The 25,715-nt window shown below is 36.1% G+C and overlaps 1 protein-coding gene across 1 annotated transcript in view; it reads right to left on the reverse strand.

Moving 5' to 3' along the window:
* CEP83 (centrosomal protein 83) overlaps positions 1 to 25,715 on the reverse strand; it is a 156,376-nt gene that overhangs the window by 90,971 nt on the left and 39,690 nt on the right. Inside the window, 4 exon segments of the mRNA XM_017868397.1 lie at positions 6,964 to 7,095; positions 9,371 to 9,463; positions 18,173 to 18,323; positions 18,793 to 19,066. Of these exon segments, the coding sequence (XP_017723886.1) occupies positions 6,964 to 7,095; positions 9,371 to 9,463; positions 18,173 to 18,323; positions 18,793 to 18,965 (549 nt within the window). The 5' untranslated portion in view covers positions 18,966 to 19,066.

Consider the following 25,715-nt stretch of genomic DNA (forward strand, 5'->3'; position numbering starts at 1 on the left):
CAGCACATCAAAAAACTTATCCACCATGATCAAGTCGGCTTCATCCCCGGGATGCAAGGCTGGTTCAACATATGCAAATCAATAAACGTAATCCATCATATAAACAGAACCAAAGACAAACACCACACGATTATCTCGAAAGATGAAGAAAAGGCCTTTGACAAAATTCAACAGCTCTTCAATGCTAAAAACTCTCAATAAACTAGGTATTGATAGGACATATCTCAAAACAGTAAGAGCTATTTATGACAAACCCACAGCCAATATCATACTGAATGGGCAAAAACTGGAAGCAATCCCTTTGGATACTGGCACAAGACAAGGATGCCCTCTCTCACCACTCCTACTCAACATAGTGTTGAAAGTTCTGACCAGGGAAATCAGGCAACATAAAGAAATAAAGGGTATTCAATCAGGAAATGAGGAAGTCAAATTATCCCTGTTTGCAGATGACAGGATTGTATATTTAGAAAACTCCATCATCTCAGCCCCAAATCTCGTTAAGCTGATGAGCAACTTCAGCAAAGTCTCAGGATACAAAATCAATGTGCAAAAATCAGAAGCATTCCTATACACCATTAACAGAGAGCCAAATCATGAGTGAACTCCCATTCACAAGTCTACAAAGAGAATAAAATACCTTAGAATCCAACTTACAAGGGATGTGAAGGACTTCTTCAAGGACAACTACAAACCACTCCTCAATGAAATAAAAGAGGACACAAACAAATGGAAAAGCATTCCATGCTCATGGATAGGAAGAATCAGTATTGTGAAAATGGCCATACTGGCCAAAGTAATTTAGATTCAATGCCATCCCATCAAGATACCAAGGACTTCTTTCACAGAATTGGAAAAAACTGCTTTAAAGTTCATATGGAACCAAAACAGAGCTCACATTGCCAAGACAATCCTAAGCAAAAAGAACAAAGCTGGAGGCATCACGCCACCTGACTTCAAACTATACTACAAGGCTACAGCAACCAAAACAGCTTTTGGTACTGGTACCAAAACAGAGATATAGACCAATGGAACAGAACAGAGCCCTCAGAAATAACACCACACATGTACAACCATCTGATCTTTGACAAACCTGACAAAAACAAGAAATGGGGAAAGGATTCCCTATTTAATAAATGGTGCTGGGAAAATGGGCTAGCCATAGGGAGAAAGCTGAAACTGGATCACTTCCTTACCTATGTATCAAACCTGCACATTATGTACATGTACCCCAGAACTTAAAGTATAATTAAAAAAAAAACCAGACATATGAAAAAGTAACAAATTAAAAAAAAAGAAAATAATAATCACTACTATACTGAGTTTCCTCTTTTCCGTTTATGTACTATAATTTATTTTTCCTAAATTAATGATGGCATGTTTTATGCAAAAACATTTTGTCATTCCTTACACGAATAAAATATCACTTAAATTACTTACATACTTAAAGTTCATATTTCGGCCGGGCACGGTGGCTCACAGCTGTAATCCCAACACTCTGGGAGGCCAGGGTGGGCAGATCATGAGGTCAGGAGATCGAGACCATCCTGGCTAACATGGTGAAACCCCGTCACTACTAAAAATACAAAAAAATTAGCCGGGCGTGGTGGGTGCTTGTAGTCCCAGCTACTCGGGAGGCTGAGGCAGGAGAATGGTGTCAACCTGGAAGGCAGAGCTTGCAGTGAGCCGAGATTGCACCGCTGCACTCCAGACTGGAGGACAGAGCGAGACTCCATCTCAAGAAAAGAAAAAGAAAAAAGAAAAAAAAAAAGAACGCCAGCATTTCCAGGAAATCAAGGGAGGTCTCCTTTTTGCCATAGGAACTTTGGCTCCGCACCTGACCCATAACGCCAAGGAACAGCACAGCCAATTTGCGAAGCATGATGGAAGAAACTCAGTGGCCTGTCATTATGTACTGTCGCTTTGATGGTTTTTCACAGGATGTAGTGCTCCTCGTCCCTCTCTCCTGAGATCTTAATATTTTGTCTCCACTGAATTACCATTGATTATTTCACTCAGTCTACCATTATAATCACCTGTGCCTACAACTCTGTATTGTCATTACTATTTCCAGAAAATATGAGTCCTAATATAATAAAAACAAAACAGTCCCACTTTTGAATAATGACTACATATGTAACTTCAGCATTTCACCTGTATGAAGTCCCAGACTTAATACGTTCTTACAGTCATATGAAAAAGCATGACTTATTTTTGTTGTTGTTTTGAGACAGAGTCTCATTCTGTCACTCAGGCTGGAGTGCAATGGCACAATCTTGGCTCACTGCAACCTCCTCCTCGTGGGTTCAAGCGATTCTCCTGCCTCAGCCTCCTGAGTAGCTGGAACTACAGGCGTGTGCCACGACACCAGGCTAATTTTTGGATTTTTAGTAGAGCCAGGGTTTCACTGTGTTAGCCAGGATGGTCTCGATCTCCTGACCCCGTGATCCGCCCACCTCAGCCTCTCAAAGTGCCTGGATTACAGATGTGAGCCACAGCACCCGGTCAACATTATTTTTTCTTTCTTTTTTTTTTGAGATGGGGGTCTCTGCCACCCAGGTTGCAGTGCGTGGCACAATGATAGCTCACTGCAGCCTGGAACTCCTGAAATCAAACATTCCTCTCACCTCAGCCTCCTGAGTGGCTAGGTCTACAGCTGCACACTACCACGCCCAGCTCATTAAAAAATATATATATATTTCTTTTGTAGACACAGGGTCTTGCTATGTTGCCTAGGCTGGTCTTGAACTCCTGGCCTCAAGTGATCCTACCACCTCGGGCTCCCAAAGTGCTGGAATTACAAATGTGAGACACCACACCTGGCCGACACTGTATTTATTCGTAAGATGAGATATGTTCTTTCATATATTATTTCATATATTCTTTTTAGTTTATAATATCATCAGGGACATGTGTATTCCTAAATCTTCCTAAAGTATTCCCCTGAGAACCAACACACTAAAGAATACCATTACTTTCATCTGTATAAGTAAAAATGTGCAAGTATTGTATAAGTCCTAATTAACACAAGAAAATCCAAATATTTTATTCCATGAATTCCTTTTACACTAAATTGTAAAAATGGAAGATGACAAGAGTCAGCTCTACTTTGAAGTTTTCAAACTAAATTTGTTGTTTCTATAAAGTATATTTGAAACTGCATTTGCTGTTTCATGATCCACAGTCATCTCACCAGGTTTTTACTGTTTTTGTATATAGAAAATCAAGTATGAAGGTGACTGAACAAAAGTAAATCCACAGTTATCCACTCAGTAATACTGCTCCTACATAATCAATTGGGAAGTAAAATGAAAGAAACGTCAGTCTTACTTTTCCACCTTCTTAGCTAGCAGTTTATCTTCAGATTCTTAAGACTATCATAAAACATCACATATGAAAATTAATGATGGCCAGGTGTGGTGGCTCATGCCTGTAATCCCTGAACTTTGAGAGGTTGAGGTGGGAAGATCACTTAAGGTCAGGAGTTCGAGACCAGCCTGGCCAACATGGTGAAACCCCATCTCTACTAAAAATATAAAAATTAGCCAGGCCTGGTGGCACCTGCCTGTAATTCCAGTTACTTGGGAAACTGAGGCAGGAGAATCACTTGAACCTAGGAGGCAGAGGCTGTAGTAAGCCGAGACTGCATCACTGCACCCCAGCCTGGATGACACAGCAAGACTCCATCTCAAAACTAATAATAATGATAAATTAATGATTATACCAACTCCTTAAAAATTTTAATGAATATCAGTCCTTCATAAGTGAAAAATAGATTAGTCATCAGATTTCAAATGCAGGTTTCACTATTTGAAAAATAACAAAACTAAGAAACTAGAGAATACAAATAATCCTTATCAGATAAATATCATCATTAGATTTTAAAAGGAAAGTATAAAATAAAGCACCACTATATGAAACCTTAGTGTTTTCTCTTCAATATACTAAATCTTCATTTTAGGCTAGCAATCTTCATCATTCCTATTTTCCACAAGATAATTTTTACATGTAATTCCTTGGATTCAAAACTCTTTATACCACATGTAGTGTAGATCAACTGGCTACTTAACAAAATTTGCAGTTGCAGAATGGCCCATAATCAGAGTGACAACTTCAAACTGCCAGTCACCTTCCAGTGGGTAAGGTCTAGGATTTGTGTTGACTACACATTGTCGAGACCCAGGTTTAGGGCATATGGAATGTGAGTGGTGGACTGGTTTGTGGGTTTGAGGGTCTGTGTGGGAGACTACAAATTCTTCTTTGTGCAAAGTGTAGGAGTGCAACATTGAACATGGACTTAGTCTATGTATGGCCTCCCCACTCCCTCTTCAGCTGAAGCTGGAGAGAATGGGCATTTTGTAAATGTTATGGCATATGCCAATATAATGACATTAAATGAAAACAATAACAAATAAAACATGTTGTGGGCTGGGAGCTGGTATATCTGAGTTCTACTATAACCTGGCTGCTGACTTTCTCTGAGACTTTGAACAATTCATGCTGCAGGAAGTCGGGGACCCCGAATGGAGGAACCAGCTGGAGCTATGGCAGAGGAACATAAATTATTAAAATTTTAATATGGACATTTATCGGTTCCCAAATTAATACTTTTATAATTTCTTATGCCTGTCTCACTTTAATCTCTTAATCCTGTTATCTTCGTAAGCTGAGGATGTACATCACCTCAGGACCACTATAATTGTGTTAACTGTACAAATTGATTGTAAAACGTGTGTTTGAAAATATGAAATCAGTGCACCTTGAAAAAGAACAGAATAACGGCGATTTTCAGGGAACAAGGGAAGACAACCATAAGGTCTGACTGCCTGCAGGGTCAGGCAAAATAGAGCCATATTTTTCTGCTTGCAGAAAGCCTATAAACAGACGTGCAAGTAGGGAAGATATCACTAAATTCTTTTCCTAGCAAGGAATATCAATAATTAATACCCTGGGGAAGGAATGCATTCCTGGCGGGAGGTCTATAAACAGCCAATCTGGGAGTGTCTGTCTTATGCGGTTGAGATAAGGACAAAATACGCCCTGGTCTCCTGCAGTACCCTCATGCTTACTAGGATTGGAAAACCCCACCCTGGCAAATTTGGGGTCAGACCAGTTCTCTGCTCTCGAACCCTGTTTTCTGCTGTTTAAGATGTTTATCAAGACAATGCATGCACCACTGAACATAGACCCTTATCAGTAATTCTGCTTTTGCCCATTGCCTTGTGATCTTTGTTCTCCTTTTTGCCCTTTGAAGCATGTGATCTTTGTGACCTACTCCCTGTTCTTACACCCCCTACCCTTTTGAAATCCTTAATAAAATTTGCTGGCTTTGAGGCTCAGGTGGGCATTACAGTCCTACCGATATGTGATGTCACCCCCAGAGGCCCAGCTGTAAAATTCCTCTCTTTGTACTCTTTCTCTTTATTTCTCAGCCGGCTGACACTTAAGGAAAATAGAAAGAACCTACATTGAAATATTGGGGGTGAGTTCCCCCAATAAATTCACTTATCCTGTGCCTCAGTTTCATTTAAAATGAAGAAAATAAGGGCTGGGCACAATAGCCTATGCGTCTAATTCCAGCACTTTGAGAGGCTGAGGCAGGAGGATTGCTTGAGGCCAGTAGCCCGAGATCAGCCTGGGCAACATAGCAAGGCCCTATCTCTACAAGAGTTTTTATATTTTTTGTTTGTTTGTTTGTTTTATTAGCCAGATGAGGTAGTACATGTCTCTGGTCCTAGCTACTTGGGGACCTGAGGCAGGAAGATCACTTGAGCTTAAGTTATAGTGAGCTATTATTGTGCCACTGCATTCCAGCCTGGGCCACAGAGTAAGACCTTCTCTTGATCAATCAATCAAATAAGACAGTCCTGCCTCATCTCATTGACTATTGTAATAGAAGTGAGATAATATACGAATAAAGCACTTAAAGCCTTAAAGTTATAAAGAGTTTTTTTTAATGCAAAAAACTATTATAAATATTTATAGTGTTCTGGTACTACACTGTCAATAGACACAAATAATCCAAGGTTCATATAGTTTCTTACAGATGAAACACTCATAGCAGTTTGCTCACTAATAAGAATAAAACAGTCTGATCCAAGTAGAACAGTTTTAGTTTTTATTAAATGCCCAGAACACTGTAAATATTTAATAAGTGGTAAAGGAAGGTAAGTATATTTTAACTCTTAATTCCAAATAAAGACAATGCAATAAATTTAAAACATAGATACGTTTGCAAAGAGAATATTTCACAAAACTATAGATACCAACCTATTTTTTATGAATATGGCAGGATAAAACTAGTATTTCTCTCTTTCCATTTGAAAAATATTCCAAAAGCAACATAAGGAATGAAAAACAGTAACCCCATTTTGGGCAAAACTAGGAGACAAACCACAAAATGAGTAGAAAGGCTGCCAAAAGCAATGGAGATGAAGTAGGAATATATGCTGTAGGCAGCACAGAGAGAATGCTCCAGTTGCAAATGGCAGAAAAAACAAAGTCTACTTCTTGAAGTTGATGGGTACACTTTAAGGTATAAACCCCTTGTTTATATCAAAGTGCACAGGTTGACAGCTAGAGCTTTCCTATATGTGGTTTGGTTCCACGAAGCAGAAAGAACAATGCTAAGTAAGGGATCACACTAACTATATTTGCAGAGAGAAGTCCATCTCTGTGGCTATATGAGACAAAAGACTTTGTATAATGAAATTCCCCAAAGTTGTTTATCTCCATTGGCTCAGACAAAATAAAAGATAAATAGAATTTTAAAAATCTACAGTCAAAACAGAACTTTCACAAGAAAACTGTTGATACGGAGCTGATGAAAATCATGATGAATACTCCACCATTAATTAATGAAATTATGCAATCAACTCTAATTTGAAATTTTTAAAAATATATAATTATAAAATTGTGTTGACTAGAACAATAATGAAGAAGCTCATATAATCAATCACTTACTTCTGATTCATATTTTATTCTTCCTTCGTCTAAAATACGTGCATACTCTTCCTTCTGGTGTTCAAATTCTGACTTGAGAAATGTATGTTCATAGCGAAGCTTATTATATACAGCTCTATACTTTTCCACCTCCTAAATTAAAGGGAGAATGCAATTTATCATAGATTTATAAACAAAATGTGTACTCACTCCAATAATCACTTTTACAAATATAATTTTAAATTACATTATAATGACAGCCACTCTAAAAGTAAAAAATAAATTTAACAGAAATACAAATGAATTTGGAAAAGTCCTCATAACAAGTATCCTACATATAGAATTAGTACATTCCTGAAAAGATACCCAAATAGTAAATTACCATTCAATTAATCTTATTTCTTCACTGGTTCTCATTATAATAAAAGTGTATAGTATGAGGAAAGTGTTAATCTCTGGACTTAAACAACATGTAAGAATGCAGCACATCTTTCAAAACATAGATTTTTTAAATGTATAATTTAGTATAAGTAAAACAAATTCAAAAAAGATAAAAGGTTATTGTAATATTTAGTACAGCATCTTAACATCTAATTAAATATGACAGTGATAGTTCAACTCAACACACCAACCTGAAGAATACATGCAGCATCATCTCTACTGATTGACCAGGAACACATGCAATTCCCTGGAGTGCTCTCATCCTGCTTCCTAACACTACTCTATGAAAGCTGCTGGCGTTCTGAATACCCAACGAGAAACTCAGGCAACAGAGCAGAAAGATACAGGAGACGCTAACAGGAAATTCGATAACAAGGAAAGCATGTCTCCTAAAACACCCAGCTCACCAAAAATCTTTACTTCAAAGATTTCTAAGCCAGTTTATAAACCAAGAAAATGGATTTCATGATTTTACTACAGATACACTTTTCTTTGATCTAAAAAAAAAAAAAAAAAAAAAAAAAAACGTTTTTTTATTTTTTTACAAAAAAACTTTTTTTTTATTTAAAAAAAAAAAAAAAAAAAAAAAAAAGCTTGCATTGAATTTGATCACTTATCTTGGGTCAAATTTTGTTTATTTACAAAAATTAAATCTACTCCCCAACCATAATGGCTTGCCACTAGGTGTGTATTAGAAAGATCATATTATCAAGCCAGTAAGCCATTATAAAAGACGATTCTACACTGTTTTGGGTAATGACCACATCACTAGACTACAGCTCTCCAAAGGGGCCCATTTTGAAGGAGACAATAATCATTTGTATGTATAAGGCCAGCTATATTTGTTAAATAAGGTAACATATATAAAATGTCTAGCTAGTATCTAATATACTTATTACCTGCAGTCTTATCCTGTCCCCTTTATTAAGCATTTAATCATACTACACCAACACTTAACCAAAGGAGACCCGTCTCAACCTGAAGTAAAACTGTAACAGATTTTTACTTTTATGAAGTGGCATGAAACTCATTCTCTTGTTCAACAAATATTAATTGAGCACCTACTGTATACCAAAATCTGTTCTAGGAACTTGGAATATAACAATGAACAAAACAGGTAAAGGTTCCTCCTCTCATGCAACTTCCATTCTAGAGGTGGTAAAACAGAAAATAAACACAATAAATAAGTAAATTATATAGCACAGTAGAAGGTATGTATACCAGAAAAAAAAAAGTGAAAAACAGAGCAAGGTAAGGAGGTCTAAAGGTCTAAGCAGGAATGGGAAAGGCAGGTTACAATATTAAATAGGTAGATGGGAGCAGTCAAAGTAGGCCCCACTGAGAAAGTGACATTTTAGCAAAGACTTACAAGAGATGAAGTTAGCCACGACATATCTGGAGGGAGAGTATTCAAGGCAGAAGAGATGTGCCAATTCGGCTGGGCATGGTGGCTCACGCCTGTAATCCCAACACTTTGAGAGGCCAAGGCTGGTGGATCACTTGAGATCAGGAGTTCGAAACTAGTCTGGCCAATATGGTGAAACTCCGTTTCTACTAAAAATACAAAAATTAGCCAGGCACGGTGGCACGTGGCTGTAATCCCAGCTATTTGGGAGGCTGAAGCAAGAGAATCGCTCAAACCTGAGAGGCGGAGGTTGAAGTGAGTCGAGATCACGCCACTGCACTCCAGGCTGGACAACAGAGCCAGACTCTGTCTCAAAAAAATTTTTTTAATTACAACTAAAAATAAAAATAAAGAAATGCACCAATTCTGGAGTGCCAAAGAAACATCAGTAGGCCAATGTGGAAAAAGGAAAGGAGATAAGAGAGGTAATGGGAGTCCAATCCTGTGAAGCCTTAGAGGCCACTGTAATGACTGAGTAAAAGGGGGAACTACTGCAGGGTTTTGGAGTAGGGGAATGATGCTTTTCATCGAGACTTTTATCCCATGAGGATAAATGCACAGTAAACAACGTAAGTTACTTACTTCATCTAGATTCCGAAAACGTTCTCTCATTGGAGTTTCTAATTCTTGCTGTATTTGGGCTCTTAGCAATTCCAATTTTTGTGGAGTTAATATCTAATATGTAGAGAAATGCAAACAATATAAAATCACATTCAAATCAAGAATTCTCCATATTTCAAAGCCTCTCTCCTAATTATGAAAATGGAATTCATGAAAGTTTTCACAATATAGTTATTTTTATAGTCATCACTATACAAATAGAATCATCATTTGAAATAATACTTTAAGAATCTCAATTTCAGGCTCTTGGAGATGTCAAAAATTCCATTAACATGAAGTAAAGACAGTTACTGATTATTATTGCTATTGTTAGGAATAACTATGTTGGCAACTAAGACTCTCATGTTGTATACAATGGCTAATAATCTAGTTATTTTCCAAAGCAGGCAAAATAAAGGTGTAACAATTTGTTATACCAAAGAGAACCTTCCAGACTTATTTTCAATTAGAAAAGGCTCATTTGTACTCTCACACTGTACCTAATTTAGGTTTCTCCTTGTCACACTTTTATAGAACCCATATTTTAATAAGCAATTAAATATTTATGTAAGCCTCATATGGGAAGACACAGTCTTTATTCACCATATTGTATTCCCAATACCTCCCACGAATGTCTGGCACATAGGAACCACTCAACTACTATTTCATGAATGAATGAGGAACAAGTATCAGCTGTAAAAAAAAAAAAAAAAAGTCTAAAGTTTGTATTTATATTAATTTCTACAAAATGATAATGTTCAGTTTCTTTTTTTATGAACAGTCCAAATACTATGTTCAAAATATTACATTCTATTGAATGGAGAGCATACTATATATAAAGCATTGTACAATGCACTGTAACCTACATACTATCCTGTTCAAAGCACCTTATATGCATTCATTGATTTAATTCCTACAACAATCCCACAGTATAGCTACACTGAGGCATACAAGGTATCTAAATAACTTTATAAAGATCACAAAAACTCACGTGAAGTACATATCTCCCCATAAAAACTCCAAACTCTGGTGTTAAAAATAACTCATACACACAAATAACTATAAAAGTAGGCAATACAGCCTTACCAGACAGATAAAAAAGAGAAAACACATTTAGGATAGAAGGCATGATGCATCAAAGGAATGGGAAAACTAAAGCTTATACAGAACCCTTATATAGAAAGCTTACAGAACCCAAACTCAAGCCAGGTAACATTTTAATTTGCCTGGGTGTCAGAGACTATGGGAGAAAAGTGATTCTCAAAGGTGAGTTAAAGCCATTTTGAATGTGACCACATTAAGTACTACAGAAAATTTAAAATTGTGGGTCCCTATATTCACACTGGTAGAAATCTCTAAACACTGTAACATTTCCAAATGCCACCTTGGAGGGCTGTACCCTGGCTGGAAACAAAAGGAAAAGAGGTTGCAGCCAAAGAGTGAAAGGTTCCTGAATACCAGGTTTAGACTCTTATTATTTATTCGGTATTCAATAGTATTTACTTAAAAATTTTATTTTATTTAAAATGAATATATATAATTACATAAATAATTCAAACAAAAGCTTAAAAGGTCTTCTCACTGCAGTAACCCAATTTTCTTCTATTGAAGCAATCATTGTTAATAACTTCTTATGTACCCTTCCTAAAACAATCTACAGATACACAAGCATACATATCACTTTTGATTTCTATACAAAAAGGATATTGTACATATATTTTTCTGTACCTTATTTATTGAAGGTTTTTAAGCTTAAGAGTGACACTACCATATCCATATTTTACAAAGAAGCAAGATGAATCAAAAGCTTTAGTGGGAGAGTAGCTGTAGCTGTGGGAAGAAGAGGCAGTAAATGGAGCCAAAGAAACCAGATAGAAAGCTCATGTCATAATCTGGTTTACGGTATCAAGTATCAAGTCTGGGTGACAACATCAAGAGTCCAAACTAAGATGAGGTAGCAATTAAAAGGAAGAGATTAATAGGTAAAGCTTACATGGCTCCTGTATCAAATGATCTAACTTCAAAACTAAGCAAGCAAAACCATGGGAAAACTAAGAAAACCTGAACAAAGATGGGATATTAAAAGGTATTAATGAATAAGTATTTTAAATATGGTAAAGGTATTGTGGTTATGCTTTAAAGAGAGACTGCACTGGTTTGTTATAGAGATATATACTCAATTATTTGTTGAAATAATATGATTTGATTCAAAATAATCCAGAGACATTGAGGAAAAAAGTGGGAGTGGGTGGAACAAAGTAGTAGATAAAACAAGCCTGGCTCAGAGAGAATTATTATTAATGCTAGATGATGGGTACCTGGGAATGCATTACGTGTTTGAGATTTCCAAAACTGAAAGTTAACTGAAAGTAAAAAGCCTTTCAGCCAAGATAGAGTAAGAGCCCAGATTCACCCTCTTGCCTGAAACAAACAAAAGAACAGACAAAAATTAAACAGTTTGCAAGACAATAGACATAAGAAAGCAAAAGGCCGAACCCTGAGAGGCACAAAACATAGAAGATGAGCTTTGAGAGTTTTCAGGACCTGGCACAGGAAAGGATACCCATGCAGTTATGATGGACTCCCTGAGTTGAGGAGATGAAACTGAGCATCTAGGGACACTGGGGTAGTTAGAGTCCTAAGACAGGGTAGCAGAGAAAAGAGGGCACAGAAAGATAACTATGAAGACCTACAAAAAGTTTTGACTCATTCAGTAGAGTACTGATTAGCACATGTGTGCAAGGAAACTACCTAAGGCTAGGCAAAAAAACACCGGAAAGGAGTAGAAAGATGAATACACAGAGCTCATGGAGACCTAAGAATAGTTTCTGTTCCCCCAAATCAGATTAAAATCCTTCATTTCATAAAGAAATTGTTATAGTACTCAGAAGAATCTTGCGTCAGTGGTGGGAAATAACTAGCACTACACTAAATACTACTCTGGCTCCCACTTAAAAACTTAAAAGCAAGACCCAGAAAGATAAAACTGTTTCCAAATAATTCAATGGTGTCCCAAAATAAAGTTCAAGAACATGTATCAGAATATAAAAATATTGGGAGGTGGAGATCGCAGGGAGCTGAAATCACTCCATTGCACTCCAGCCTGGGGAACAAGAGTGAAACTCCGTCTCAAAAACAAAACAAAAACAACAACAAAACAAATCCAGCATTTTAAAAAGAAAGTTCACAATATCTAACATCCAATAAAAATTTACCAGGCATGCAGAGAAGCATAAGAGACAAAGAGAGAGAAAGAGACAGAGAGAGAGTGTGTGTGTGTGTGTGTGTGTGTGTGTGTGTGTGTGTGTGTGTGTGTGTGTGGTGGGAGCAGGGGGGATAAACTTAAAACAGGCCCAGAAATGATATAGATATCACTGAAACTTTATTGTACAGTTATTGTAACTGAATTCCGTATGTTCAAAGAACTAGAGAAAAGACTGAACATGTTAGATAGAGATAAGGAAGATATAAAAAAACCAAGGCCGGACAAGGTGGCTCACGCCTGTAATCCCAGCACTTTGGGAGGCCATGGTGGCAGATCACGAGCTCAGGAGATTGAGACCATCCTGGCTAACACAGTGAAACCCCATCTCTAATAAAAATAAAACTTAAAAAAATTAACCAGTCGTGGTGGCGGGCACGTGTAGTCCCAGCTACTTGGGAGGCTGAGGCAGGAGAATGGCGTGAACCCGGGAGGCGGAGCTTGCAGTAAGCGGAGATCACACCACTACACTCCAGCCTGGGCGACACAGAGAGACGCTGTCTCAAGAAAAAACAAAAACAACAACAACAAAAAAAAAGGACCAAAATTGAACTTTCAGAGATGAAAATTACACTGCATGGAATTAATGGTGGGTTAGATATTGCAGAAGAAAAAAATCAATGAAAATCAATGAATCTGAAAACATGGCAACAGAAACCAACCAAAATGAAGCACAGAGATAAAAAATACTAAAAATAAATAAATAAACAACATCAGCAAGCTATGGGAGAACTTTAAGTGGTCTAATGTTAGAATGTAATTCAGAGTCTCCAAACGAGGTGAAAGAGGAGACAGAAAATATTTTTAGAAGTAATCTCCAAAAATTTTCAGTTTGATAAAAACTGTAAACTCATAGACCTATGGAATTCAATAAACCCCAAGCACTACAGATATAAAGAAAACTGCAAAGTATGTCAATCAAATTGCTTAAAACCAGCAATAAAGAGAACAGCAGCCAAAAAACCAGACAAGGTGCATTACAAAGAACAAAGATAACCTGTGCTCACTACCCTGTAGAGTGATGCAGCTGCACAATATCCATGCAGCTCCTAATATTATATGTTCAATTACATCACAGATGCCTCTTGGAAACAACAGTGCTTTAAATTCTGTAATGGTGTGCACCTCACCATTGGCCTGTGCAATCTAACAGCATACAACAGTTTAGGGGTCTTCTGATCTGAGGTCTCTGACAAAGGATCTCTAACTTTTTCTTAACTCCTAGGAATCTTATTAAAAACAAATACCCACATAATAAATTCTCTCTTCCTCTGTCTCTCCCCATCCCTCCCTCTTCTATCCCCTATATCTCCAAAGCACACATAAACCAAAGACACTGACTGAATTAGAGGATTTCTCCCATCCCATTTTAGGAAAAAATATTCTGTCTTAGACTACCCTTTTTTTTTTTTTTTTTTTTTTTTGAGAAAGAAAGAGTCTCGCTCTGTCGCCTAGGCTGGGGTGTAGTGGCACGATCTTGGCTCACTGCAAACTCTGCCTCCAGGTTCAAGCAATTCTCATGCCTCACCCTCCCGAGTAGCTGGGAGGACAGGCATGCGCCACCACACCCAGCTAATATTTGTATTTTTAATGGAGACAGAGTTTTACCATGTTGGCCAGCCTGGTCTCCAACTCCTGACCTCAGGAGATCCACACACCTCAGCCTCCCAAAGATCTGGGATCACACCCATGAGCCACTGCACCCAGCAGTGTCTTAAACTTCTAATGGAATATTGCCACTACTTGTCTACAAAGAAACATAAGAATGCTTTATCATACAACAGTCTAGGTGTCATTACCTATTTTAAATCTATAAAAACAAATCTTTAACACTGCAGTACTTGCCATTTAATAATCTAAAATAGGCCAATACTTTACAAAGAATACTTTAAGAAGGCAAATACTGCTATGTCAAACATTCTTAATAAATTAATGACTGAAACTGAGTATTATATTTTGATCTGAGCTTCCCAGCAGTCAAAACAAAATGGGAAACTGTATACTAGGCTATAGTTTTCATTAGCACAAAAAGAGCATGTTAATCATTGGTAAAGTAATTTTCATTTAGTTTTATTAGAATATATCAAATGATCCCCATATGTAAAAAGGTTTTGCTAACATGGTACATAGCAACACAATAACAACATGTACTGACCACTTACTAGATCAAAGTACCATACTAATACTTTTTTTTGATGAATTTCTACCATCACAATTCCTTTTCCTGTGATTTTTTTTCCCCGCTTCAAATTTTCATTTGTTTTTAGCCTGCTCTAAAATTCTCAGTTATTGTTTGATAAATAAGAAACAAAATACTACAATCTCTGGGTCCTTGGTAAAAACTGTATTTCTCGCTGAAGAAACTGTGCCTTTTTATTGGTTTCAGAAAAAATGAGACCTCTTTTCATTAGCATTTATCAACAGTACAAGTTTCTTTTCATTTTATAGTTTTGTTTTTTTTTTTTTTTTTTGGTTAAGAGTCAGGGTCTCACGCTGTTGCCCAGGGTAAAGTGTTGCCCAGGCTCCAGCTCCCTGAAGCCTCAAACTCCTAGGCTCAAACAAGTCTCCTGTCTCAGCCTCTTTCGTAGCTGGGACTACAGGTGCATGCCACTACGTCAGGCTAATTTATTTAACTTTATTTTTTAGAGACAGAGTCTCACTATGTTACCCAGGCTGGTTTTGAACTCCTAGCCTCAAGTGATCCTCCTGCCTCCCAAAGTGTACCATGCTCAGCCTGAACTAACACTTTCCATGCATTGTCTCGTTTCATCCTTACAGTCATCCTATGAGCTAGGCACTATTATCATTCCCACTCACTACTGATGCAGAAATGTTCTTTAAATGAATATCTCTTACATCTTTTTCCTATAAAAGCCAAAGAGATGACATTAAATCCTAGAAAAGCATTTCTGTAGGTAGACTAGATAATGCATGTATATTTTAAAATAATCACCTTTCATAAACCTTCATTGAAATATTTCTTGATCTTTGATGAATTTACTTTTCTAAACTTATAATTCAAGTAAATTTCAAGCATCCATTAAATAAATAGCTAAATTGCTTCAAAATATGTGTTCATATGTATACATGATGTTTCTTTAGCTTATTTTTGCCGAATAAATATCACACAGAAACTAGATATGTGTATCTTAAAAAACAGAAGCCTTACTAGATAAATTATATTTGTGAGCAAACATTTGGGAAGTTTTCACATGGAGGAACATCCAAAGTTATCAACAGGGAGGCTATGCGTAGATGACTTCATTTTAATAGGAGACGGAAAATGTTTAACATACTTTAATCTATAAATACAATTGGGTCACTTTTTTAAAAGTTCACCAGGTTCTCTAGCACTGAAAGCACTGAAGCAGAGAATGAAGAGAGTCCTGTCTGAAAGATGTTCTAAAAGGGATTCTGCTTTGGACAGTGTATTCGTTTCCTAGGTTGCCATAATAAAATACCAGAAACCATGCAGCTTTAAATAACCGAAGTTTGTTCTTTCACAGTTTTGGAGGTTATTAGTCTGAAATCAGGGTGTGTTGACAGGCCTTGCTTCCCATAAAATCTGCAGGGAAGAATCTTTCCTTGCCTCTTTCTAGGAAGCTTCTGAAGCACTTAAACCTCTGCCTCCACCATCACACAGTGTTCCCCTCAAACCCATCTGTCTCCATCTCTCTTCTCTTTTTTTAAGGACACCAGTAACACTGAGTTAAAGGCCCATCATACTCCAATATGACCTTATCAACTTAACAAATTATATTTGTAATGAGTCTACATCCAAATAAGGTCACATTCTGAGGTACTAGGAGTTAGGACTTCAACATATCCTGGTTGGGGATACAACTCGACCCATAATAGATTCAAAGAAAAAACAGATGATTACCAACTCTAACATGCTGAGGCTCTAGTTATGTTTGACACAGACAGTGCAATATATGAACAACAATCCCAATTCATTCATTTATTTCCATTTTTCATGTCATTCATTCAACAAATAGGTGTTTACTAGGCATTATCCTAAACACTGAACACACGCTGAAAAAAAGTTCCTGCCTTCATGGAGCCTGAATTCAAATAAACATGTCATCATTTATGAGTATTTACTATGTGGCAAGTATGATAGTAAAAATGTAGATGTTATCTCATTAGTCCTCACAACTCTTCTTGTTAAGCAGAAACTTTTACCCCTTTACCACATGAGAAAACTAGGCATAGAGACATAGTTACTTGTGAAGGTATCATCTTCTGGAAGAATTGACCCTTTTTTTTCATTATAAAATGTCCTTTTTACCTTTAGTGATACTCTCTGTCTGGAAGTCTCTTTTATCTAATATTAATATAGCTACTCCAGCCTTCTGGATGTGCTTTACTTACTTTCTGGATATGCTTGGTACAAATAATCACGTTTAGATGTCACTCTCACAAAACAGAATTAAATTTATAATACCTGAAGAATCTCTCAAATATCTTGGGTTTAGCATTCATAGCTTCCATTCACACAGGGCTCTATATTTTTGCAAAACAAATTAATGCACTGATTGCACAGGCTTAAATTACATTTCCCTCTTCAATTTACATTTCTGAGGTTTCTATTTGTATGTTTAAATGTCCTAAATATACCTAGGAATGAAACAGTGAGCACAGTGGAGGCTCCAAGCCAGGCTTCGTGGTGTTGTTCCCAGCAATGGTAGATTTCAAAAAGTTATTGAATGACAAACTTACAAGGCTTCTGTCAAAGGATATCTAAGAGTTGGGTGATATGCCAGACAGGTGACTTGAAAGATGCCTTCTTACTCTCTGAACTTCTGACTCTAATATTAATAATCCCTTATTATTTGTACCAAGCAGATTGTTAGGCAGAAATAAATAGCTGGTGCTCTTCAGAGATTAAATAAATACAGGAAAAATTATTCGTGAGAACCTACTAATTTAAAATTTACAGGAAATTTGACTGGAGTTTAAAGTCTGGTTTTAATCTACTTTCCAGACAAATGAAAAAATGAATAGTGTGAAAATTATCTAAAGAAACTGTACTTCAGCACTTCGGAGACAACCATCTTTTGCTTACAAACCCATTTGCTTTACGATGTACACAAAAATTATGTGCACATACTGTTTTTACAGTCTCTTTTAAGAAACTCCTTACGAACAGCTATCTTTTTTTAGCTTACTTTCAGTTATAATGCATATACAAATATTAGTAAATCTTTCTTTTAAAAAAATTCTTTAATTCTGGATTTTATCAATTCAAACTCACTTTTCCCTAATTATTCTTAATGGTAAAATATTATTTATATCAGAATAGGCAATATAATACCAATTTACATAAAATAATAGCTTAATGGCTCCCTTACATGGTAGCTAACATTCTAAAATATATGAAAGAAGATTAAATTGTACCACTTGGAGATACAGCAAAGTAATCATTAAGGATATAGACAGAAATTGCCAAATTCACCAACACTACTTACTTCCATTACGTATCTGACTACTTTTATACTAACTCAAATATATTTTCTCACCTGCAGTTTCATTTCTTCTAAGTCTTTAGTTTTCTCTACTAATTCTCCTCTTAGCTCTTCAAGCAGCAGCTGAAGTTTTTCCTGCTGAGTTTGCTTTTCATTACACAGGTGCTTGAGTTCATTTTGTAACTTTACATATTCATTATGCAACCTGGTTTTTTAAAAAAAGAATTCAATTTTGAGTAAATCCTTTCTTTCTAATTGCATTACTTTATGTAAAGTCAATCAACACTACAGAAAAACAAGACCAATATCACCCACTACTTTAAACCCACAAATATCTTCTCTTTACAGAGTTTCATTTAATTATTAACACTGTAGTTTTGGAATGCAATTTTACTTTGGTGGGAGATGGGGAACACATTTAGCCATCTGGATACATTTAATCTTACATGTCTTGCTACTTTCAAAATAAGGTGTATAAATTCATAACCCACTTGATATCATACTTAGTTTGGAACAAAATAATTTTAAAGTAAAATTTTACTATATTAAAAAAGTTTTAAATGTATACACTGCAAAATAACAAAATTATACTATATTCTATAGCAAACATTCAGCCAAGATAATGCCAATAACTTTTTAAAACTAAACCCCACTTCTAGATTTAAGTAGTTTACCTTGTGTGTTCAGCCTTCAGAGTCTGATAATTAGCTTTATGATGCTCACATCGTAACCTTTCATCAATTAACATTTTCTGGAACTCTGACTGAGAACTTGTCAATCCGCTGTCTCCACCAGGAGGAAAATTATTGGGAAAAGTGTCCATATCGGTAAATGTGCTGACAACCATGTAAAAATAAGTTTTGGCTTTCTTACTGTTTTAGTTTTCTTTCCAAGAGTATTTCCCGCTCCTTTCTTGCTAAGGCAGAATCTCAGCAGGCCAAATTACACCTGCGCAGAGAAAACACATAATTTGCGATCAGTAAAAGTAAGCTTCCTTTAATGTTACATATTTTTATCACTTTTATTATTCTCCTTATCTTTTCTTTGTTTTTTTTTTTTTTTTTTTTTTTTTTTTTTTTTTTTTTTTTTTTTTTTTGGGAGGGGTCTGCCCAGGCTAGAGTGCAATGGTGTGATCTTGGCTCACTACAACCTCTGCCTCCCAGGTTCAAGGGATTCTCCTGCCTCAGCTTCCTGAGTAGCTGGGATTACAGGTGTCTGCCACCATGCCCGAATAACTTTTGCATTTTTAGTAGAGACGGGGTTTCACCATGCTGGCTAGGCTGATCTCCAACTCCTGACCTCAGGCGATCTGCCTGTCTTGGCCTCCCAAAGTGCTGGGATTACAGGTGTGAGCCACCACACCCAGCTTATCCTTATCATTTTTATTACAAAGCCCAATCTCAGATTTTAATTGTTCATAAAACAAAATGCAAATATAAAGCCAAATCACACCTCGAAAAATTTTCTTTATTTCCATGCAGCTTCTGTGACCATCAAAATCACATCTTCAAGTATTAACCTAGCTCCACTAGAAGCACAGAGTTCTCCAGTTTAGGTAGTCTTAAATTCACAAACCAGTGTTGTGTTTCCTGAAGCTACTGCAGTAAGCTTCAAATATAGATCCTGATACAAAATCCATACTTCTAAATCAGAGGAAAAGCTATTTGGAACTTGGTAACTGGCTGGGGAGAATCAAGGTCTTCAAAAGGTGACTTCCAGCAAGTAACTATGTCTATGATTAATGCTTTGAAGAGTCTTTTATTTGACACAACGCAAGCTGCACCCAGACTGCAGATTCAGATGAGAAATTAGTCAACACATAAATATTGATCAACTCCTATGTGTTATATACTGTTAAGAACAGAAAACTAAATCTCACCTATCTCCAAAAGCACTGACTCAGTATTATGAACATTACTGTTTATTTCATCTAGAAGTAAAACATGATGTTTCAAAGTGTTCTTATAACTAAGAACAAAAATTTTAATTAAAATAGTTGTCTCCTTTCTCTAGTCCCATAATACATATATACATATACACATATATACACACATACACACATACACATATACATACATATTTTTTTCCTGATAGAATCTTCCTTAGTCATGGGTTATTAACAAATCACTTCTTATAACAAAAAAAATCTTTGTCCTATGCAAATCAACCATTAAATTATTCAGCCTTGCTTGAATTATACCATCTCTGATAAATTAGTGTGATATCTACGTATTACTTAAGACAACCTTTAAACTATAATTGCAGTTGTTTTGGTTTACTCTGAAATTATATTTTAACAGAAGGGGAAAAGTCCCTCAAGAACATTATACTCCTTAGTCTTAGGTTAATGTGCACTGAGATTCAATTTTTGTAAATACAGAATGTGCTATCTGTAGCAGCTACCACAAAATTATCCTGCCAAAAGTATACATTTGCCAAGGATTAATGAATTGCATCATAAAACTGGCATTCAATTTTTACTCCACTGTGGGTAAAATGCTATCAAATAGAATCTCATGCTCCAACGAAATCTTTCGTGAAAAGAAGAATCAACTGTTGTGGCAAACTTCATTGTTGTCTCATATTAGGAAATTGCTACAGCCATCCCAACCTTCAGCAACCACTACTCTAAATAGTTAGCAGCCATCAGCAGAAAGGCCAGACCCTCCATCTGCTAATAGATGATGACTTACTGAAGGCTCAGGTGATCAATAGTATTTTTTAACAACAAAGTACTTTCTAATTAAGGTATCTACATTTTTAAGACATAATTACATTGTAAACTTAACAGACTACAGTATAGTGTACCATAACTTTTCTATGCACTGAGAAACCAGAAAATTCATGTGACTTGCTTTATTGTAGTAGCAATCCAAATAAGTTAAAATAAGGAAACACTAATTGCTAAATGTAAGGTTAGGTTTAACTCTTGGCTTCTTAAAGCTTTATAGGAAGAAAAAATATTTGGGGATTAATAAATACGTTTGGCTCCACATTAAAAATTATTCCATGGAAAAAATACATTTTTAAAGATTATAAAATGTGTGTTTATAAAATGTTGATATGTGACAGCTCAAAATTGCTTACATCCTAGGTTTTCACTGAAAATTAAGATTACTAAGATTTAACTAAAAATTAAGATTACTAAGAGTTAAAATTCTAGTTAATACATAGAATTCTGCATGCAAAGTGTACAAGAAAAAAACAAAATTTGTTTTTGGTGAAAAATTGTTTTAAAAGACATAAAAATGTTTTTATTTAAAAAGTAGTTGGTCTAATTCAGAGGTTATTGAAAGATTATTTCAAAATATGAATTTGGAAAACATAAAAACAAGGCAGAAAGGAACAAGTGAAAACCAGATACAAAAAAACTATGACAATGTATTTTTGGTAAGAAAAGAGAATGACAGTAATTTTTTGTATAAAAAAATATTATGTGGTTGAAATGATAGAAAAAAAGGGAAGTAAATTTTTGTCCTAAGGTAAAATGATTGTTTCAATATAAAAAAGAGAAATATAAGACAAAACTAAAGGATTGAGCNAATGTTTTTATTTAAAAGTAGTTGGTCTAATTCAGAGGTTATTGAAAGATTATTTCAAAATATGAATTTGGAAAACATAAAACAAGGCAGAAAGGAACAAGTGAAAACCAGATACAAAAAAACTATGACAATGTATTTTGGTAAGAAAAGAGAATGACAGTAATTTTTTGTATAAAAAAATATTATGTGGTTGAAATGATAGAAAAAAAGGGAAGTAAATTTTGTCCTAAGGTAAAATGATTGTTTCAATATAAAAAAGAGAAATATAAGACAAAACTAAAGGATTGAGCAAGTTGTAGAAGGTCTGGGCAAATTATGAAAGGTTGGTGAGAGATGAATCTTATGAAAGAAATTTTATTTGTGAACAAATTGGCTAAGATGAAAAGTAAACTGTTTATAGGTTTGTCTTAAAATTGACTCCTCATATCAAAAGTACACTGATACAAAACTAAAATTTGATCTTCTCTTTTAAAACAAGATTTTCTTAGAGTACTGATTGTTCTCTATGAAAAAATAATAAAAGTACATTTTAAGACCAAAAAAAACCACTATTTAAAAATATAAAAGTAGATTTTAAGGCAAAAAACCCCACTATTTAAAATGGAGAGAGAAATTAATAATGATAAAGGTTAAATACACCAGAAAGATGTGACGATTTTAAATTTATATGCACTTACAATGGCCACTAAATATGTACGGCAGAAGTTGTCAAAACTCTAAGGAGAAATAGACAAATTCACAATGGTAAGAGGAGAATTTCACCACTATTCTTGGTAACTAATGGGACAAGATGATTTTAAAAAATAATCAATAAGAACACAGATAATTTAAACAACACAATTAACCATGCTGACCTAATTCACATATGGAAGACTATACCCCATAACTATAGAATACACACAACTCACAAGTATACACATAACATTTATAAATATTGACCACATACCAGGTATTTTTTAAAAATTTCAAACATTTTAAAAGACCAAGATCATACAAGATACCTTCTCTGACCACAATGTTATTAAACTAAAACTCAATACAAAAAATAACCAGAAAAGCCACATGTGTTTACAAAGTAAGACACACATTTCTAAATAACTTATGAATCAAAGAAAAGGTTGAAATAGAAATTAGAAAATATGTAGTACTAAATGAAAATTGATACCCCATTTCAAAATTTATGGAATAAAGGTTTCTACTTTGAGGAAGATGGAGCAGATATACATTTTCCTTTTAAACTCATTAATAAAACTAAGAGTGCTAGATTTAGGTATATGACAAACTTAAGACCGAATAACGGAGACTAGAAGGCTGACCACCTAAGGACCTGAGAATGCAAGGACAAATACAGTGGTGAGTTTAGTTCCCTGAGCTTTCTTTTTCATATATCTCGGACACAGAGCTGAAGAAACTGGCAACCAGGAAACACCAATTAATTCAGACAAATAAGTCTTGAACAAAAAAAGCCTACTCTCTAGCCAAAGGAACAAAAATGAGAAAGCCTAGCAAGATAATATGTAGACAATTACAATGCACTCTATCCAAACACCACACAGACACACACAAAACTGCAGTTCCACCTCCATCCACACAAGCAAAGATCAGGTGGAAGCCAAGCTAGGCTGTAATAAAATACCCTAGTACTGGGCCAAGATGGTGCACAAGAAGGCTGACTAGAAAACAGAAACTTCCATTGCTTCCTAAAAACATAATAAAGCTCAATGATCCCGCAATGTCAGAGGAGACCACACGGAAAACCTAAACTTTCACCTCCACCAACAGTAACAAAGAGGACCTCCCTCACCCCACTGAAGTGCTGGCACTGAAGACCTAGTTAGGACAGGCACAACCACCAACAGTAATGAGGCTACCCTCTCCAGGGTATCAGTGAAGATCACATGGAGAGCCAGAACTACAGCTACCTGGCAATAACAAAGACCCCTCCCGCAAGCCCCCTCCCAAAAAAACTAAAGTGTCAACAGAGGCCAATTTAGAAACCTCGACTTGCTAGGCACTATGGCTTGTGACTGTAAATCCCAGCCACTCAGAAGGTGAAGTGGAAGGATTGCTTGAGACCAGGAGTTTGAGACCAGCCTGGGAAACAGTGAGACCCTGTCTCAAAAAAAAAAAAAAAAAAAAAAAAAAAAGTCATTAGCTGGGCATGGTGGCATGTGCCTATATATATGCCCAGGTACTTGGGAAGCTAAGGTAAGAGGATTGCTTAAGCCCAGTTCAAGGCTGCAGTGAGCTATGATTATGCCACCACACTCTAGCCTAGGCAACAAAGCAAGACTCCCACCTCTTAAAAAAAAACACACACACACACACAAACAAAAAAAAATCTTGTACTTCCACCCCACCTGGCAAAAACAAGGTAGTATGCCCTCTTTCCTCTACCAGAAAAGTGTCAGAAAAAGCCAGCTAAAACAAAAGGTTTAGATAGAATCCACGGTATTATAATATCCCAAATGTCCAAGTTTCGATAGAGAACCACTGGTCAGCCAGGCACGGTGGCTTGCGCCTGTAATTCAAGCACTTTGGGAGGCTGAGGCAGGTGGATCACCTGAGTTCGAGACCAGCCTGGCCAACATGGCGAAACCCCATCTCTACTAAAAATACAAAAATTACCTGGGTGTGGTGCTGCATGCCTATAATCTCAACTACTCAGGAGGCTGAGGCAGGAGAAACGCTTGAACCCAGGAGGCAGAGGTTGCAGTGAGCTGTGATCACACTACAGCACTCCCGCCTGGGTGACAGACGGAGACTCCATCTCAAAAATAAATACATACATACATACATAAATATAAGAAAAGAAATCCATTGATCATATCAAGAATGAAGATTTCAAACTGAATGAAAAAAGGTAACAAGCCAACACTATGATGACAGAGATGTTATGGTTATCTGACAAAGACTTTAAAGCACTGATGATAAAAATGCTTAAACAAACAATGACAAACAAGCTTGAAATAAATGAAAAGAGGGTCACAGCAAAGAAATACAAGCCTCAGAAAAGGAGGTAAAAAGAACAACCAAGTGGAAATTTTAAAACTGAAAAATACAGGCTAAGCCTGGTGGCTCAAGCCTGTAATTCCAGCACTTTGGGAGGCTGAGGCAGGTGGGTCACTTGAGGCCAGGAGTTCAAGATCAGCCTGGCCAACATAGTGAAACCCCATCTCTACTAAAAATACAAAAATAGCCAGGCAGTGTCGCATGCGCCTGTAGTCCAGCTACTCAGGAGGCTGAGGCAGGAGAACTGCTTGAATCTGGGACGCAGAGGCTGCAGTGAGCCAAGATTGTGCCACTGCACTCCAGCCTGGGTGACAGACTGAGACTCTGTCTTTAAAAAAAAAAAAAATTAAATGACCAAAATAAAAATATTAGATGAGCTCATCAACAGAAATAGAAAGGAAAAGAATTAATGCACTGGGAAGACAGAACTACAGAAATTACTCAGCCTGAACAACAGACAGAAAATAGACACACAAAATAAACAAGCAGCTCAGGGACTGTCAGAACTAAAATAAAATACCTACCATTCCTGTTCTTGGAGTATGATTCCATTTATATGAAATATCCAGAATAGACAAATACATAGAAGGTAGACCAATGATTGCCAGGGGCTAAGGGAATGGGGAAATGGGAACTGACTGCTTTACGGGTACAAGGTTTTCTTTGATGTGGTAAAATGTTTTGGAACTAGACAGTGGTGGTTGTTACACAATGTTGTGAATGTAATAAATGCCACTAAATTATGTACTTTAAAATAGTTAATGTTATGCTACATTAATTTCACCTCAATAAAAAAAGAGAAAAATAAACCTAGCAAACTAGAAACTTCAAAGTGCATCAGTCTTATGAAAGGTGTATATAAAAAGAGTATGTTAAAACACCATACCTGATTTTAAAATCTTAAAACATCTTTTCTGAGAATGTGATCAAAATAAGAAAGTCCACTATTGCCACTTTTATTCAACATTGTATTGAAGAACTGGAACAAAACAAAGGAATAGAAGGTATAAAAACTAAAAAAAAAAAAAAAAAAAAAAAAAAAA

This window comes from Rhinopithecus bieti, unplaced genomic scaffold (genome assembly GCF_001698545.2).
Source record: "Rhinopithecus bieti isolate Rb0 unplaced genomic scaffold, ASM169854v2 scaffold_2453, whole genome shotgun sequence".
In the NCBI taxonomy this organism is placed as follows: Eukaryota; Metazoa; Chordata; class Mammalia; order Primates; family Cercopithecidae; genus Rhinopithecus; species Rhinopithecus bieti.